Source organism: Erpetoichthys calabaricus, chromosome 12 (assembly GCF_900747795.2).
Source record: "Erpetoichthys calabaricus chromosome 12, fErpCal1.3, whole genome shotgun sequence".
NCBI classification, from domain to species: Eukaryota; Metazoa; Chordata; class Cladistia; order Polypteriformes; family Polypteridae; genus Erpetoichthys; species Erpetoichthys calabaricus.
The window spans coordinates 93,995,906-94,013,393 of NC_041405.2; the positions used below are offsets into that span (position 1 = coordinate 93,995,906).

Below are 17,488 nucleotides of genomic sequence, written 5' to 3' on the forward strand. Positions count from 1 at the left end.
GAAATTACTTTCAAAGGCAAAAGAATTTGAATCTGGTTTGTGGCAATTTCACAACTTAATGTAAAATAACATTGTCAAACCCACTTAATCCAGTTCGTGATTAGAGTGAAAATAAGTATAATTCTGCAAGTTGTCTGTATCACTACAGGTTATTTACGGAATTATTTGCACAACCTATCTTGAGCAGATGGATTTTTTGAAGTTGGACTACTTTAACCATTTAACGCTTGCATATTGTTTCCTGGATCATAGGTAAAAATAAAATCTTTTGGTTTCTTTATTCAGAGCATTCTTAATCATTATGAAACATACAGTAGGTACTGTATCTGATCAACATGAAGGTTGCAAATATTAAGAGTGCTAAAGACTATAGACCTTTCCCTGATAATACTAATATGTATTACATATTTTGTTGTGTTTTAATGATGTTATTTACCAATGCAAAAAACTTTTTGATTGTCATTGTAGGGTGATATACAAGCAATTAAAAACAACAAAGTGTAAAATGATTACCCTTAAGATTAATCTGTGAGTCACATGGGATTCTTAACATTGATCTGCTAGTGAAATATTTCATACAAATAATTAGAAAAGCGCTGAAAAATAACATTTTTTCTTCATCATAGACTTATGTTTCACAGTGCTCTCAGGTTTTTGACCTTCTCCTCTCAAGACTGTAATTTTTTCTAATGTGGTTTGTACCGTATCTTAAAATAATCCCACATGCTGCTGGGTGCTCACTTATAGCATGATGGCACTTGCAAACACAATTTTGTTTTCTGCATTTAGTTCTATGTAGGTCAGCATAAACTTACTCATAGCCATCAAATTCATTTCCAGCCTCAGTCACATAATTGCTTGGAATAAACCCTTCCTGCCTGCAAAACAAAAAAAGATAAATAAATAACTAAACAGGTTATTGCAATGAAACAAAAAGGTTCATCTGCTTACATGCCATGCTGCTTTCCTAACTTATCACATACTTTAATTTAATTTGTATTCAGCTGCACCCAGTGCACTTAACGGTGGTTTGGGTAAATGTATGGATAGAAGATGCACTTGTCTTATATTGAGAATGCTTTATAAAATTATGTTTTTTGGAATTTGTGGCAGATATTCTGTGAATCAGTCCACTTCTTTCATACAGGCAGGAGAGTAACATACAATTTATAATATTGTTCCAACACCTTAACTAATTAATTAAGTAAATAAGTAAACTACATAAATTGAAAACTCCTACAAAAAAAACAAAGTGAATTCCGGTCATGGATAACTAAAACTAAAGGATGAATATTAATTTCTAGACAAGTCCTCTACTCTTCAAATGTAAGCTTAATATACAACAAATCCTGATACTCAAAATTATAGTTTCCTCTGTTATGCATAGCAGAAATCAGAAAATGTTAGTTTCAGGAGATATGATACTGAAAATTGCACCAATACTAGCTTAAAATTTACTTTAAATTTTTAATTAAAATGATGGATCCAAAGTAAGTTTCCTGAAAGCATAGTATTGCTAAGAATATTGTTAATTCCATCTTAAAGGTATACTCCACCAAAAAATGCTAATATTTTCATATGTGATTTACCCCATGTGATTTGTAGTGGTCATTTGAAAAAATGTAATCTTATGTTTCATGCAGAATGAGAGAAAACAGTTTATAGTATAATGGAATGTAATGATGACATATTCTGTACAACAGCAAGCAATGTGAAAAACATCCATAGAAAAAAGAAAAGCACTCTCATGTAACTCATGTTAGATAATCCATGTGATCTTTATCGACTGATACAGTCAAAATATGCAAGATGGATATATTTGTTTTCTAAAACATCATTAACACTTAATTCTGGAAAAACCCCTTAGTGTTGTGCATTTGAATTGAAGTCAATACTCTTGACAAACAGATGAGAGCCACCTTGAAACAACCATATATGGTCCATGCAAATTAACATTGAATAAATACAATCACAATGCTGCAGACCTCCATTGGTTGGCAGAACAGCCTCCTATATGATCCATCCAGTAGTGCAAGACAGAAATTTTCATCTCCTAATTAGATGCATGCAAAGATCCTTTATTGGTAGCCTAAGCGTGAGCGCCACCAACAGGTGCAAATATATTGAATGATTACTGCTGCTGCTGCTCTGGCAACAAAGCTGATTGCCAGTCAACAGCACAGTGTGTGTGTAACGGGAGGAAGAAAAAGCATATTTATGCTCTCTGATTTCAGTCTGTCAATGGCATCTATAACCGGAGATGCCTTTTTATGTGGCATTATGCCAAAGTAGTCTGATGATTGTCAATCTCATATTGGTATCATAGATGACTTGTATGTTAATGGAAATAAACTGCTTACAGTTAACAAAAGAAATGTCATTCTTGCTAGGTGCTGTTATTGTAATATGAGTGAAATAAAGTGCTCCGATTACATTAGGAAGACCAAACACTGTTGCAAATTGTGTTATTATGTTGGCAAAAACATGTTAGATTTTATGTATGTGCACTCACACTGTACAAAAACTGAAGCGATTCACTGGTCAGTTAATGGCTTCCAGCACAGCAGGCATGATAGAGTAAAGCTTGGCTGAGATACTCCTGACCTATCTATCAGCTAGTTCCCTGAAAAGTGACAACAGGTAGCCAATATAAACTCATGAAAAAAACAAAAAAGTTTTTCAGTGCAAATAAACAGCATTGGTCCTCTTAAAAGGGAACTTTATTTAAATAGCCTATATATCATATTTATCACTTCTGAGGTTTTATATTTTTGTCACAAGTATGCACATTATAATAATGGCTTGATGATATGAATTATCATACACGTGAGTTGTGATTTCACTGGTTTGGCCATTTCCTTGTTTGAACAAAGGTGTCATCGTTTCCCAGTTTCTCCAAAATGCTGCAGATGTGTGGATCAGAGTTGCCATAAGTATATGCACATTCTCCTGTCAAGTTTTCTTTTATAAATCCTGATGCTTGCGTGGAAAGCTGAATTTGTTCATTTTCCACCTCTTTTTGTGTGTGCAAAAACTTTATAAATCTGAACCATTTCTCTCTCCATTACAAACTACATGGGGTTACCAACATGTAATTTTTTTGTGTGTGAAGTATTGCTTTAAGATTTATGGTTAATTTAAAAGGGTTCCCAAAACTATTGTTACTAAAGTGACCTTTAAATCTTTCCTAATGACAGTATGTATTCCCTAGCCCATTCATTGATAATTGCTTTTACAATTGGCTAAATATTATACCAACCTTAGCAAAAGACAGTGATCACCAGACAGATGACAGTACATTCATGTCCTTAATATTAGTAAAATTACAACTACTAATCTGTCACCAATGACTTTTTAGAGATATTGTGGCAAAGTGGCCTGGGAAAACACACAATGCCTTCATCTGAGCCAATTCGGCAGTGTGTCAGAACAAAAGAAATAATGAGTTTGGTAATAGATGGCTACTGGGTGACAGTGGGTATCTCCTTCATGAATACCTGTTAAAACCTGTAACTACCTCCCAGATACCACTTCTGCTGTCTTCATAATTATCCAGTGGCATCAGATTTTCATTTCAGTTGTGTTGCACTGTAGTTGTGTGTGTGATGCTACACAACATTGCTGTGAGAGCAGATGTACCTCTGCCCAGTGAGGACAAGTTTGTCCAGTGAGGACAAGTAAGAAGGGATGGAGGTTGAAAATGAGCTCTTCCCTATACATTTTATAAATAAACATGTCACAAACTGTCTGAAGAAGTGTGGGAATGTCTTAAACGCATAATGAATATAGATTATATAGAGTTACTGTAGGGAAGTGTCAGAGTGTACTGGCAAAGAAAAAAAAGTTAAAGGTTATTACACACTGAAAATGAAAAGGGTTAAAAATCACATTTCATCTGTATGGCCTTCATCAGGTGTTGCCCACCTGATGACCACATCTGAGGCAAACATGATGAAGGCTATACAGCTGAAACATTGTGTCTTTAACATTATTTCCTTTTTAGCATAAAAAATAACTTTTTTCATTAATATTTTATGTAGATTATATATATTGAATATCTCTACAATTTAGAGATTGCCTCCAGCTGCCCAGATGGTGTCTGTGTGTCTGAAAAGACAGTAAAGGCAGATGGTCATGTGTAGGTACTTATTTTCTTCACTGCCTCATCCCACTTTTAATCACTCCTACCGTGGAAAGGTTGCCATCTACCTTAGAAAACAATAACACCCTTTTATCATCTAAAAGAACAAACTTTTCATTAGAAAAGTGTGGTTTTCTTTTACAGCAGGTATCCATCATTTGTTTTTTATCCATCTTTGGAACAACAGAGTGACTCATATTGAGCTTATTTACATGCTTTGACTGAATTGATTATTAAACAATGATGTCATGGTTACTTCATAATACTTTACATAAATTTATTTAACTCCAGTATTGGATTTAAAACATGTATAGACAGTATATATATATATATATATATATATATATATATATACAGTGCATCCAGAAAGTATTCACAGCACATCACTTTTTCCACATTTTGTTATGTTACAGCCTTATTCCAAAATGGATTAAATTCATTTTTTTCCTCAGAATTCTGCACACAACACCCCATAATGACAACGTGAAAAAATTTTACTTCGGGTTTTTGCAAATTTATTAAAAATAAAAAAACTGAGATATCACATGTACATAAGTATTCACAGCCTTTGCTCAATACTTTGTCGATGCACCTTTGGCAGCAATTACAGCCTCAAGTCTTGTTGACTATGATGCCACAAGCTTGGCACACCTATCCTTGGCCAGTTTCGCCCATTCCTTTTTGCAGCACCTCTCAAGCTCCATCAGGTTGGATGGGAAGCGTCGGTGCACAGCCATTTTAAGATTTCTCCAGTGATATTCAATCGGATTCAAGTCTGGGCTCTGGCTGGGCCACTCAAGGACATTCACAGAGTTGTCCTGAAGCCACTCCTTTGATATCTTGGCTGTGTGCTTAGGGTCGTTGTCCTGCTGAAAGATGAACCGTCGCCCCAGTCTGAGGTCAAGAGCACTCTGGAGCAGGTTTTCATCCAGGATGTCTCTGTACATTGCTGCAGTCATCTTTCCCTTTATCCGGACTTGTCTCCCAGTTCCTGCCGCTGAAAAACATCCCCACAGCATGATGCTGCCACCATCATGCTTCACTGTAGGGATGGTGCCAGGTTTCCTCCAAACGTGACGCCCGGCATTCACACCAAAGAGTTCAATCTTTGTCTCATCAGACCAGAGAATTTTCTTTCTCATGGTCTGAGAGTCCTTCAGGTGCCTTCTGGCAAACTCCAGGTGGGCTGCCATGTGCCTTTTACTAAGGAGTGGCTTCCGTCTGGCCACTCTACCATACAGGCCTGATTGGTGGATTGCTGCAGAGATGGTTGTCCTTCTGGAAGGTTCTCCTCTCTCCACAGATGACCTCTGGAGCTCTGACAGAGTGACCATCGGGTTCTTGGTCACCTCCCTGACTAAGACCCTTCTCCCCCGATCGCTCAGTTTAGATGGCCGGCCAGCTCTAGGAAGAGGCCTGGTGGTTTCGAACTTCTTCCACTTACGGATGATGGAGGCCACTGTGCTCATTGGGACCTTCAAAGCAGCAGAAATTCTTCTGTAACCTTCCCCAGATTTGTGCCTCGAGGCAATCCTGTCTCTGAGGTCTACAGACAATTAATTTGACTTCATGCTTGGTTTGTGCTCTGACATGAACTGTCAACTGTGGGACCTTATATAGACATGTGTGTGCCTTTCCAAATCATGTCCAGTCAACTGAATTTACCACAGGTGGACTACAATTAAGCTGCAGAAACATCTCAAGGATGATCAGGGGAAACAGGATGCACCTGAGCTCAATTTTGAGCTTCATGGCAAAGGCTGTGAATACTTATGTACATGTGCTTTCTCAATTTTTTTATCTATATATATAAAAATGGAATGGGAGGGTCGTCGGGTGGGCCTTTTTTTCATTCCGTTGAAAGACACGCCCTACTCACTGGACAGTTAAAAACACCAATCAAACTAACGATGACATCAAGTATTACCCAATCAAAAGTAGGAAAGGAGGCATCTTCATAAAATGCGTGTGGGATGATTTGCATGAGACGCTGCTTTAAAAAAAAAATGATAAAAAAAATACGGGATAAATCCCGTCCAGTATTGATTCAAAACGGGACGCGCAATTTCATTCTCAAACGCGGCACGATTCCGTATTTTAAAGGACGGGTGGCAACCCTACAGTGCCAGGTAACCACCCATACAATCACATTGTGATTCAGACTAGGAATGCAATGAATGTAATTACCCCGATCTACATACAAGGCGAAAGTGTTGCAACATTCAAAGATGATGGTTTGGGATAAGTACACCATACAACATAAAAGAGCTTATGAAGCCTTGAACCGAAAAAAGCAACATCTCAGAGATCGTAAAAAAAAAAATAGGAGCTAATGTCGTTTTACTCGCTGTAGATTTTAGTCAAACATTACCAGTTATTTCACGAGGGAGACCAGCACATCAACTCAACGCGTGTTTAAAATCCATGCTTCTCCCACGCTCGGTTATATGTCGCGTGTTCTCGGGTAGGTGCACCAAAAAATGTATACATTTAAGCATGTAATGGGCAAACAAAAAATGAGGTATACCCGAAGGCACAGCAGTAGTACTTAATGTAACTTTACTTCTTAAATGTTAATGTTTTACTGTTTAATAATTTATACGCTTCTTATATGTTGTTCAAATTCTTTTATCAAAATACCACTGACAGCGCAATGCACGATAACATCGAGTGAATACACCATACACATCCGCCCACGGCTGCCCTGCTGTGCGCAGATAGGACTTGATTGTACAATAAAATAAAATAAACATAAAAAGACTAAAACAATCATCACCCATAAAGCGGATAGTAGACGTGACGTACTATATGTGTACCACATTTCAAGTGTATAGGTGCAACGGTTTGCGAGCTACAGGTCATTTAAAATCCTGGACAGACACACAAATTGCCACGGTAGCAAATTACAGAAGAAGATTTTACTGTTTAATAATTTATATTTATATGAAATGTGCTTCTTATATATTACTTCATATTCTCATATGATAATGATGTTAATGTTTATATTGATTTCTGTGTTATTAAAACTGCATGTATGTGTGTATATGTGTATATATATATATATATATATATATATATATATATATATATATATATATATATATATATATACTAGCAAAATACCCGCGCTTCGCAGCGGAGAAGTAGTGTGTTAAAGAGGTTATGAAAAAAAAGGAAACATTTTAAAAATAACGTAACATGATTGTCAAAGAAAGCCCGTTTCACTCAGTAAGTCTTATGTGTGTGTTTATGTATGTGTGTGTATATATATATGTACATGTGTATATGTAGATATGTATATATATGTATATGTATATAAATGTTTATGTGTGTGTGTATATTATATATATATATATATATATATATCTATATATATATATATATATATATATATATATATATAAAAGACAGCAACAGTTATAACAATGACAACACAATTACATTGACAATCATGTTACGTTATTTTTAAAATGTTTCCTTTTTTTTTCATAACCTCTTTAACACACTACTTCTCCGCTGCGAAGCGCGGGTATTTTGCTATATATATATATATATATATATACGAGCTGTATATACCCGGCGTTGCCCGGGGCAGAAGTAACCTAATCGGTCAAACACTTACATATATACCAAAGTAAACCTAATCCGTCAAACAGTTACATATATAAAAAAACCGAACCTAATCGGACAAACAGCTTCATATATACAGAAGCGAACCTAATCGGACAAACAGCTAATCTATATACATAAGCAAACCTAATTGGTCAAACAGTTACATAAATACAAAAGCAAACCTAATCGATCAAACAGCTTCATATATACAGAAGCGAACCTAATTGGTCAAACAGTTATGCATGTGCAGAATAATTTTACAAAGATTATGCGTGTTAACAATCATTAAAAAGAAAAGATTGAGGAACTCTTCTTCTATATGTGATGAAGCTGGATGAAGCTGACTTGACGAAGACGTAGGTGGCATAGATTGGTTTTTCTAAAACAGAAGAAAAAAATGAGTATCTATTATTATTTTAAATTAGAATGAAAATGAGAACCTTGATTAGAGATAGATTATCCGTATTAAAATATGTGCATGAATAAACTTTTGCTAACTCTCTAGCAAAAGTTTATTCATACAAATTGGCATGGGATGGCTTTGTGAAAAAGTAAAAATTAGATAAAAATAAATTGACAATGCGTACTTCCATTTGACTGAGATTATGTGTAATGATGAAAAAAAAGTTTAGTATGTTTTTTTTTCCATACGGGAAGGATGTAAAACCTTACATAGGCACCCTTCAGCCCGTACTGAAGGGTAGTGTCAGATTCTTACTGACTAAAAAACACCCTTTTTATTCCACAGCTACCCCAAAAACCACTATTAGGCATTACTTTGGGGTGGCAGTAGTTTAGTTATGAAACAGCTGGGTCCTGAAAAAAATCTGTCTGATTAGTGGCTTCATCACATATAGAAGAACAGTTCCTCAATCTTTTCTTTTTAATGATTGTTAACACGCATAATGTTTGTAAAATCATTCTGCACATGCATAACTGTTTGACCAATTAGGTTCGCTTCTGTATATATGAAGCTGTTTGATCGATTAGGTTTGCTTTTGTATTTATGTAACTGTTTGACTTAGGTTTACTTTGGTATATATGTAAGTGTTTGACCGATTAGGTTACTTCTGCCCCGGGCAACGCCGGGTATATACAGCTCGTTTTTAATTAATTTGCAAAAATCTCAAGTAAACTTTTTCACGTTGTTATTATGGGGTGTTGTGTGTAGAATTCTGAGGAAAAAAATGAATTTAATCCATTTTAGAGTAAGGCTGTAACATAACAAAATGTGGAAAAAGTGATGCTCTGTGAATACTTTCCGGATGCACTGTAGACTCACAAAGGCAAGCCAGTGCATTCACAATTCATCCCAGATGAGGCACATCTGGTCCAGCTTTCCTCGGACAATTACATGGCTGCTTAACATTTCAAAATATAAAGAAATGTCCCAAAATATATCAAAAATGCCCTGCAAAAGAGGGTATAACTACAAACCCCTGGCTTGTTTAACAGATGGGCAATTGGGCAATATAAAATCTTTGTAAAGGAAGAATGTATTAAACAAAATAAGATAAACAGAGTAAAATACTGAAAAGAGCAAAAAACAATTTGCCTAAAATGTATTCCTTAGCATACACAAATCTCAAAGGCAAATCCAAATGAATCGGCAAAAACATTCAGTAACACCAAAATAAGAAATAATAAAACTGGCTTCCAGATAAAGACAAAGGGAGGATCCAGCAGTGGTAAAAACCTTCTCAAACAAAAATACAATTCAAATTTATTAAACCTATTAAGTTTAACATTTTCATAAATTGAAAACAAATGATTCTAGGCACAAAACATTTTCTAACAGACAAAATGGATTCCTGAATTCTTAACAATCAGCATAGAGGAGGATGCATTGGTGCTGCCAACCTTGTACTTCAACAAACTCACCTTCTTATGATATTTCCTTACAGTAGAGTCCTTTTCAGATGTCAGCACTTTATATGGTTTCTGTTGTTTTTTCAAATATACTTTAAATGTCTACAGTGTATACTATGTGTATAGTTCTGGATTCTGTACTTCAGTACTGGTTTGTACTTTGTTTTTGCTGTTTTGCCTTATGTCTTTGTGTATTTTATTTTCTATGTTGCTGCTGGAAGAAGTGGGCATTTCTCTTTTTTGATCAATAAAGCATTGTTTTATATGTGTTAAATTAATACTTTTTATTCATACTGGAGTCCACATGTTGCAAATTGCTTGCCTTGCTTTTCTAAGCAGAATAACCCATGCATCTCAAATACAAAACAAATCATCACAGATATTTCAAAGAAATTAGTCACCTAGGTAGGCTCTTTTAAAAAAAGAGAAAGGAGAGCAATTAGCAAAAAGTGTAAGAGCTTCTATCACAGGCTCAGAGTAACTGTCAGTTATTGAAAAATGATACAATGAAACCTTTCTGAAAAAGTATGAATTCAGGTTTTAGCAACAAACACATATTTGCCAAGTAAGAGTATGCTTTCAGGTGCAAATTTAATCTGAATATTTTGCCTTTTTAGGGAAAATGTTGTGTTAAATGTAAAAAATAATGACTTTTTCTTTACAAAGAATGGTGCAAAGGTTTTTCAGAAATTAACAAAAATGTATTAATAGTGTTCAACAATAAGCCAGTCAGCCAGTCTCTTCTTTAATTCTTTCACCACAGTTTCTAGTTTTCATGTGGATAACTACTTTATAATTCTCCTTTTGCTCACATAGCTCTCCAAATTGAGTGGGGTGGGGCTTTAAATGTGATTAAGATTTAAGGCATCTTAACTCTCATTTGGAAGTGTTCTATTGATTGTGTTGCTGATCACGATCTTTGGGCTCAACAAAATTTTAAAAAAGAAGGTGATGAAAACATACGTCTGTTTCTAAGAATATAGCTTGCCTATCAGTATTTCATATAGAACTTTTCACAGTGTGCACCACCACATGGCAGTTTAGGAAATAAAAACAACCCAATAAATTATTGTGACACAGGTACAATGTTCACAGTTGAAGCTGCTTTGTAGGATTTGTGTGTAAAGGCTTTCAGTTATTACAGCCATAATGTAAATTATTAACAAAGGTCACATTTATAATTTTTATACCTGTATATTCACTTCATAATCAAATTGGTATTCAGTGCATGACCTTTCCTTCACAGAAGTTACAGAAGCTATACTATATTATAATATGATGCAGTCCTAATTAAGCTTCAACTATGTAAATATTTTATTTCAATTTGTTTCACTTACCCATATTTGTTTCTTGCTTTCCACCAGTTTGCATCAGGCTTTTCTAATACCGTATATTGATCCCCTTTGATAAGTTGCAAGTCAAGTGCAGAGTTGGAGCTGTAGTCATAAATGGCTATTACTGATTCCTCTGTGGCAAGAGGGGGCAATACTTGAGATGTTGGCTCTGGTGGTAAGGGTCTCAGAATTTTTTCCTGTTTTGTATAAATAAGTAAAGTAAATCAGAATTATAAGAGTTATATACCAATATTTCCCAAAATTAGCAAAGAAAGAGTGATAGATACCTCTCTTTCTAGTGGGGTTGGAGGCAGAGGCTTTCTTGATATCCGGCGTGAATGTGTGAATGCTAGATTAAAAAAAAAAATCTTTTTTATTTTAGTACCATGTCTGTTTGTCTACACAAAAGTTAGACGGATTTTATAAAACTCTTTTTTTAGATAGTGTTAAATGGTGAGCACATTCTACAATACAATTTCTTATAAAGACTTACATATACTTTATACAACCATTGGCATATATGCTTACTTAGTCAGTAGCTGAAGTTAGATTAGCAAGTTTCTGGCTTCAAGTTCATCTTTTTTCCTTCTCAAGTCATGAGTGATTTACTGGTAAAGTAGTCTAAAATCACACTCTAGCCACAACATTCAATAGAACTGGAAATCATTTCATCTGTATGTTTTATATATCTATTTCTTCCTGATCAGGGCTGCAGGGAGCTAGAGTTTATAATATAACAATGGGCACAAGGCAGTAACTTGTGTTTGTGGGGACTGGAGCTGTTGTGGCACTGGAGAATAAAAACAAATCAACTTAAAAATAGATCTTTGAATTGTAGGAAGAAATTACAGTTCCTGGAGATAAATTTATATATTAAATATTCAAAGAACTCATCAAATTTACATTCACAGATGTCATCTTCCAAAGAAGTCATTTCCAGCCAAGAATTATACCAGGATCCAGGTTTTATAAGTCCTTATTGCTACTTATTGTGCTACTGTAGACCTAAGTGACATCATATAATATTCTGAACTTCATTAATTAAATCCAGAGTTGTGGGAAAATGCAGCCATGCACACTCTCACATGGGGACAGTTATGAATGATCAATTAACCCAAGGCACATATCTTTAAGATGTGAGCAAACAACCATGGTACCAGAGAAAAACCCATAAAGACACAGGGACTATCAGGGAATACATGCAAAATCCAGACATACAGTGACCAACTGACTGACCAATCAAGTACAACATTCAAACCAGGATCTCTAGATTTGTGAGGCAGTATTACTTAACAAAGTGACAACTAGAGACACACAGGAAAAAAACAGAAGCTGTATGGCCTTCACCACTGCATACAAAAGGAAGGACCCAGATATTATAAACAAACAGAAAACAAAGACAAATAACATTCTGTCATACCTGCTTCAAAAACCCAGCTACATAGCTCTTAGTCCTTTTGTGTATGGCAATATATTTTATGCTCTTACCAGCTATAACACTACCAGATAAATTAACCACTTGTTCTTCTAATTCTTGGTGCCTTTGCATACTTTACAAATAAACTATTAACTAAGATGTTACAGTCATGAAATGCCTACTGAAAACAGAAAGATTGAAACTGTGCCAGAATTATGAAATCCTACAATACAGTTTAGCAACTTACTGAAAAATGTGGAGAATTCACTGATCAATTTAAAGAGCTAGACCATTGTTGGATTGTACTTCTGTTGCTGTGTTTATTTTAACACAATCCAATTTCTAATTACTTTTTTCATCATTATGCAAAATACATTCTTAAATTACCACATAATCAAAGATAAAGTATTCTGTGTTAATTCGGTCACTTAAGTTTTGACTGTATTTTCTAGCAAAGTGTTAAATGTAACAACAAACAAAAAAACTGTTTTGTCATGTGTCCAATTGCTTTTCCTAGCATTTGTAGCAATTGACTTTAACCAAGAAGATTGGAGAACATGAATGCATAAACAAGCAGATAGCTGGGAAAAGGGACTGATATACAGTAAATAATGTGTGACAGGGGCCCGAAAAGTGAGGAAGAAAATGATTTTAGAAAATTCTTGCATCTCTGCATGTGAAATATATTTGTGTCTATTTTCCTTTTACCTTTCAATGTCTCAGCCTAGAATTATGCCCTGGTTTTGCATATTGTTATCCATGAACTTACACATATTATCTACACTGCGCTTTATTTACACTTATGTTCAAAAATAATCCTTATTGAATATGTAAAAACATAATTAACAATAACCTTTTCCTCTTTTGATCCTAAGATTTGACACAGTTAATTTCAAGTGATTCTTAAGAGACTTTACTTTCTATTTTTTATTCAACAAAAAACACCAACATGCAAAGGACATGTGCACTGTAACATTTCCAACCCTCACCAATATAAATGGGTGAAAAAATCCTTGATGAATGGATGGATGTTGTGACAGGCGGTTGGCATCCTTACCCAGCCAGGATGCCCCTGCACAATATATTCAGGGGGAGCAGCCATGGACACTGCAATACCTCCCCCTGGATGCTAGATGGGCGCCTCCCTGGGGTGGAACAGTGCCTCGGGTTTCCGCAGGGCATCCTGGGAATTGGAGTTGGGTGCAGCCCTGTTGGGTCCCGCAGGCACCGCCAGGGGGTGCTGTGTTTGGGACTCCTGAGCCCATATGGGCAACCTGTTCATCACACCCGGAAGGCAAGCCGGAAGTCAGGGATCAGGGATCAAGCACCTGGAGCACTTCTGGGTGAACCATAAAAGGAGCCAGCAACCACCACTCAGTGGCCAGAGTTGGGTGGGAGGAGGACAAAGCTTGGCGAGGAGTGGTGGAGGACGACGAAGAAGAGAGTGTGCTGTGTATATTAAGTGCTTGTGGGACTGTGTTGTGGCTGGAGGGTTCACAGGGAAGACATGCCCTCCAGCTGAAGAAAAATAAAAGTTTATTTAATTTTACACGTGCCTCTTGTGTCCAGTCTGTGTCGGGTTGGCGCTATATAGCGCTATTCTTACAATGTACATGAATATATACTTAACATAATGCATAATATAATTTTATTTTGCTATGTCTTAATTTTTGTCCAGAATCAAATTATTTTCATTCAGTTCTTCTTAATTGTTGAGTGCTGTTGCAATGGTCATTATCTCAATGCTCCACTCCTTCTGAGGAATAAAGTAAAGGCAGCTGTAGTTCCACAATGCACATACAGTATTAGCTTCCTGAATAATCCAATGATTAGCCCCAGTCCTCTCATAAGGATTTTTTTCCAAGCTTGAGAAGTTGAATGAGGAGGCAATATGTAATAGTTTGTAAGATATCAAATCAAAAATCAAAAAAATCAAATCAGATGATGAAAGCTTGGAGTACATTATACAAACAAAATAATTTTAATCAGTTTTTTAATTTATGCTGCCACTGTCCTTAAGGCTGCTGTCAAATGTTCATCTTAAAGAATGTACTGTTTGAATGCATTACTTGTTAGAAACTATTTATAAAGTAAGCCTTCCTTATGGTGTGGCCTACTGAATATTTCTGTTGTGAGCACTTATTGATAATACATACTGATCCCTGTCACTCTATTTTGATGCATATTGTTTTACCTAACAACTGTAATTCTTCAATTGACTAATAAAAGAATGACCTACCTGAGTTCTTTGGTTCAATTTTACGGCAACCCATTGCCTGTTTACTTTCTTGCTGACAACAAAGCCACTTGCCATCCACCCAGAACCATGGATGATATTTCTGAGCTAGGTCTTTGTTAAATCTGACCACTGCCAAAAGAAAAAAAAACATCATTTATAATGTAATATTTATGTTATTAGCTATATCTTGTTATTAGTAACATATAGTAATATTTGTTATTACTTGATTAAAAAGCATGGAAATTCATTTACTTCATCTCTTCTCATTTTTAAACCCTCTTAATCCAATTTAGGGTCATAGGGAGTTGTAGACTATCTTTGCAGCACTAGGCACAAGAGATGTAACAGCCCTGGACAAGATACCAGTACTTCATAGGGCCCATTTACAACAACCACCCACAATAATACTCATACAAGGGGAAATTTGGAATTGATAAATTAAAATGACTGGCATATCTTTGGGGAAGTGGAATGAAAACAACCTAGAGGAAAAACTATGCAGACGTAAATGACATACAAACTCCACATGAAAAATTTCCCAGCCACATTAGAGAAACCAAACCTAGACCAGATACGCACCTCTATATGCCAAAGATAAAAAGTTTGCTTTGAATTATTCTATTTTTAAATTCTTACAAGACTTAACAAGTCTGAACAATAATTTGTTATTTAATTGCGCCAAAACTGTGTGCAGTAAGGAGACTTCAGAGACCTGGGTGTACAGGACACGTTTTACACAAGGGTCACATGGGACCTACAATAGAGAAGTTACTTAATGGATAATATGTGAGGTCTCAGGCAGTCGCTAAATACTGCTTTTTATTTATTCACCGTACTGAACTTTAATCAGTTCAAACATTCATTTTGTATTTATTTATCTTGTTATTTGAATAACCCTGGGAATTGCTGTATCCAACACTAGTTTGAATAATCCAATTTGGTTTAGCAATTCAAATGTTATGCAAAAAGCAACACATCTAATGGGCAGCATTAACTACAGTTATACTTATTAGGAAATGTTTTATACTGTGGATTGTATTAGAAATAAAATATAAAAACTGCACTTTCCAAATTAAGAGCACTGTTTAATATGCAATAATCTGCACTTATTCAATATGCTAGTCTTTGGGGCACTGCAGGAAAAATCACACATAGAGAGAATCTCCTCATAGATAACGTTGAATCCAGTTTGGAAGTGGCACTGGTAACTACAGACCCACCACACCACACTAATATTTAGATCTTTCATCCATCTATCTCCAGACCCACTTAACCTAATTCTAGGATGTAGAGAAGCATTGAATGCACGTAAAGAAGCAACACTAGAATAGACAATACATTGCATGACTGGCTGAGAAGTATTTTTATGTCTTTGGTGTAAATACAGAAATTAATGAGTTTGAGAACACCCTTCACTCAATTTGAATTCTGTTGGTGTCTGCCTTATGACTGTTGCTATCAAAATAGCCTCTCAATTCCCAGAAGCTCAAACTGGACAAGTGGATTTTCAGAATACTGTATAAATAAATGAAGGAGTGAAATGCTTTACACATTAATATGCACTGTACTGCGACTGTACTCTGCTTGGGTACCAGAATTGAATCTCAGCGAGCATATCTTAGCAGAATTAATGTACTGTTGCTGTAGGTTTCCTTTATGGATTTTGTCACCTCTTACAATCAAAAGACATAAATTAGCTTATAGTACTATTTATTACGTTTATGTAAAATTCAAAAAGAGTATTACCCTCTAAGTATTTAGTTCCAAGGAGCCCATTCAGACTTTATACTTCTTACTCATTTTATTTTATTTGCTTGCCAAGGTTTCTTGCACTGTTATAAACAGGTGTCACTTAAATGGAAGTATTGCAAGGTATCAAATAGTAGAACAGCTAATTTGAAAACATTTGCAACTGTGTAAGTTAATCATAAAGAAAATTTTGGACTGGGGACCTCTGAGTCATACACAATAAGATTTTATGGACTTCTCTACTATCATTATATGTGTTAGAGAGAAATAACAGTCAAAAAAGCAGGTAGCAAAAGAGCAAAACAAAGCAGACACTATAGATAGGGCACCTAGAATTCATGAGGTTGGGACAAGAGAAGCAGCAAATGTAAATGTCTGATTTGATAAATTGTCACCCTCTATCTTGTTTGATAAATAAAAGTCATTTATTTTGGGCTAGGGTGATCCAAGAGTTACCAGAAAAAAAAAATACAAATTATTAAGCATATCTGATAATTGGCTCAGTGTCGAGAAGACAAAGATACAGCAAAATCAAAAAACAACAAAATGTTGAATTTTGAATATGCTGAAATAACCAGAACTCATTTGGGAAATCTTTGGAATTAAAAACATAAAAAAAGAAAAATTTTCTTTGAGAAGGAGTTTTTTGCAAAGAGCAGTAGATATAAAGTTGATATAAAGTCATTACAGATATAATTTACATTTGAGACATCTCATCCTGGGGCGGCACGGTGGCGCAGTGGGTAGCGCTGCTGCCTCGCAGTTGGGAGATCTGGGGACCTGGGTTCGATTCCCGGGTTCTCCCTGCGTGGAGTTTGCATGTTCTCCCCGTGTCTGCGTGGGTTTCCTCCGGGCGCTCTGGTTTCCTCCCACAGTCCAAAGACATGCAGGTTAGGTGGATTGGCGATTCTAAATTGGCCCTAGTGTGTGCTTGGTGTGTGGGTGTGTTTGTGTGTGTCCTGCGGTGGGTTGGCACCCTGCCCAGGATTGTTTCCTGCCTTGTGCCCTGTGTTGGCTGGGATTGGCTCCAGCAGACCCCCGTGACCCTGTGTTCGGATTCAGCGGGTTGGAAAATGGATGGATGGACATCTCATCCTTGACAAGTACTTAGAAGAACAGGACTCATC

General features: G+C 35.9%; 2 protein-coding genes across 4 annotated transcripts in view; both read right to left on the minus strand.

The window, feature by feature from the left end:
• The window catches only part of LOC127529986 (tyrosine-protein kinase BTK-like), a 143,594-nt gene that overhangs the window by 111,079 nt on the left and 15,027 nt on the right, over positions 1-17,488 (minus strand).
• btk (Bruton agammaglobulinemia tyrosine kinase) overlaps positions 1-17,488 on the minus strand; it is a 91,137-nt gene that overhangs the window by 29,247 nt on the left and 44,402 nt on the right. For all 3 annotated transcript variants that reach the window (XM_028815920.2, XM_028815921.2, XM_051935461.1), the window contains 4 exons: positions 14,613-14,741; positions 11,244-11,305; positions 10,960-11,153; positions 816-878 (listed from right to left, as the gene is read on the minus strand). In XM_028815920.2, the coding sequence (XP_028671753.1) occupies positions 816-878; positions 10,960-11,153; positions 11,244-11,305; positions 14,613-14,741 (448 nt within the window). The remainder of the gene's footprint in view (positions 1-815; positions 879-10,959; positions 11,154-11,243; positions 11,306-14,612; positions 14,742-17,488) is intronic.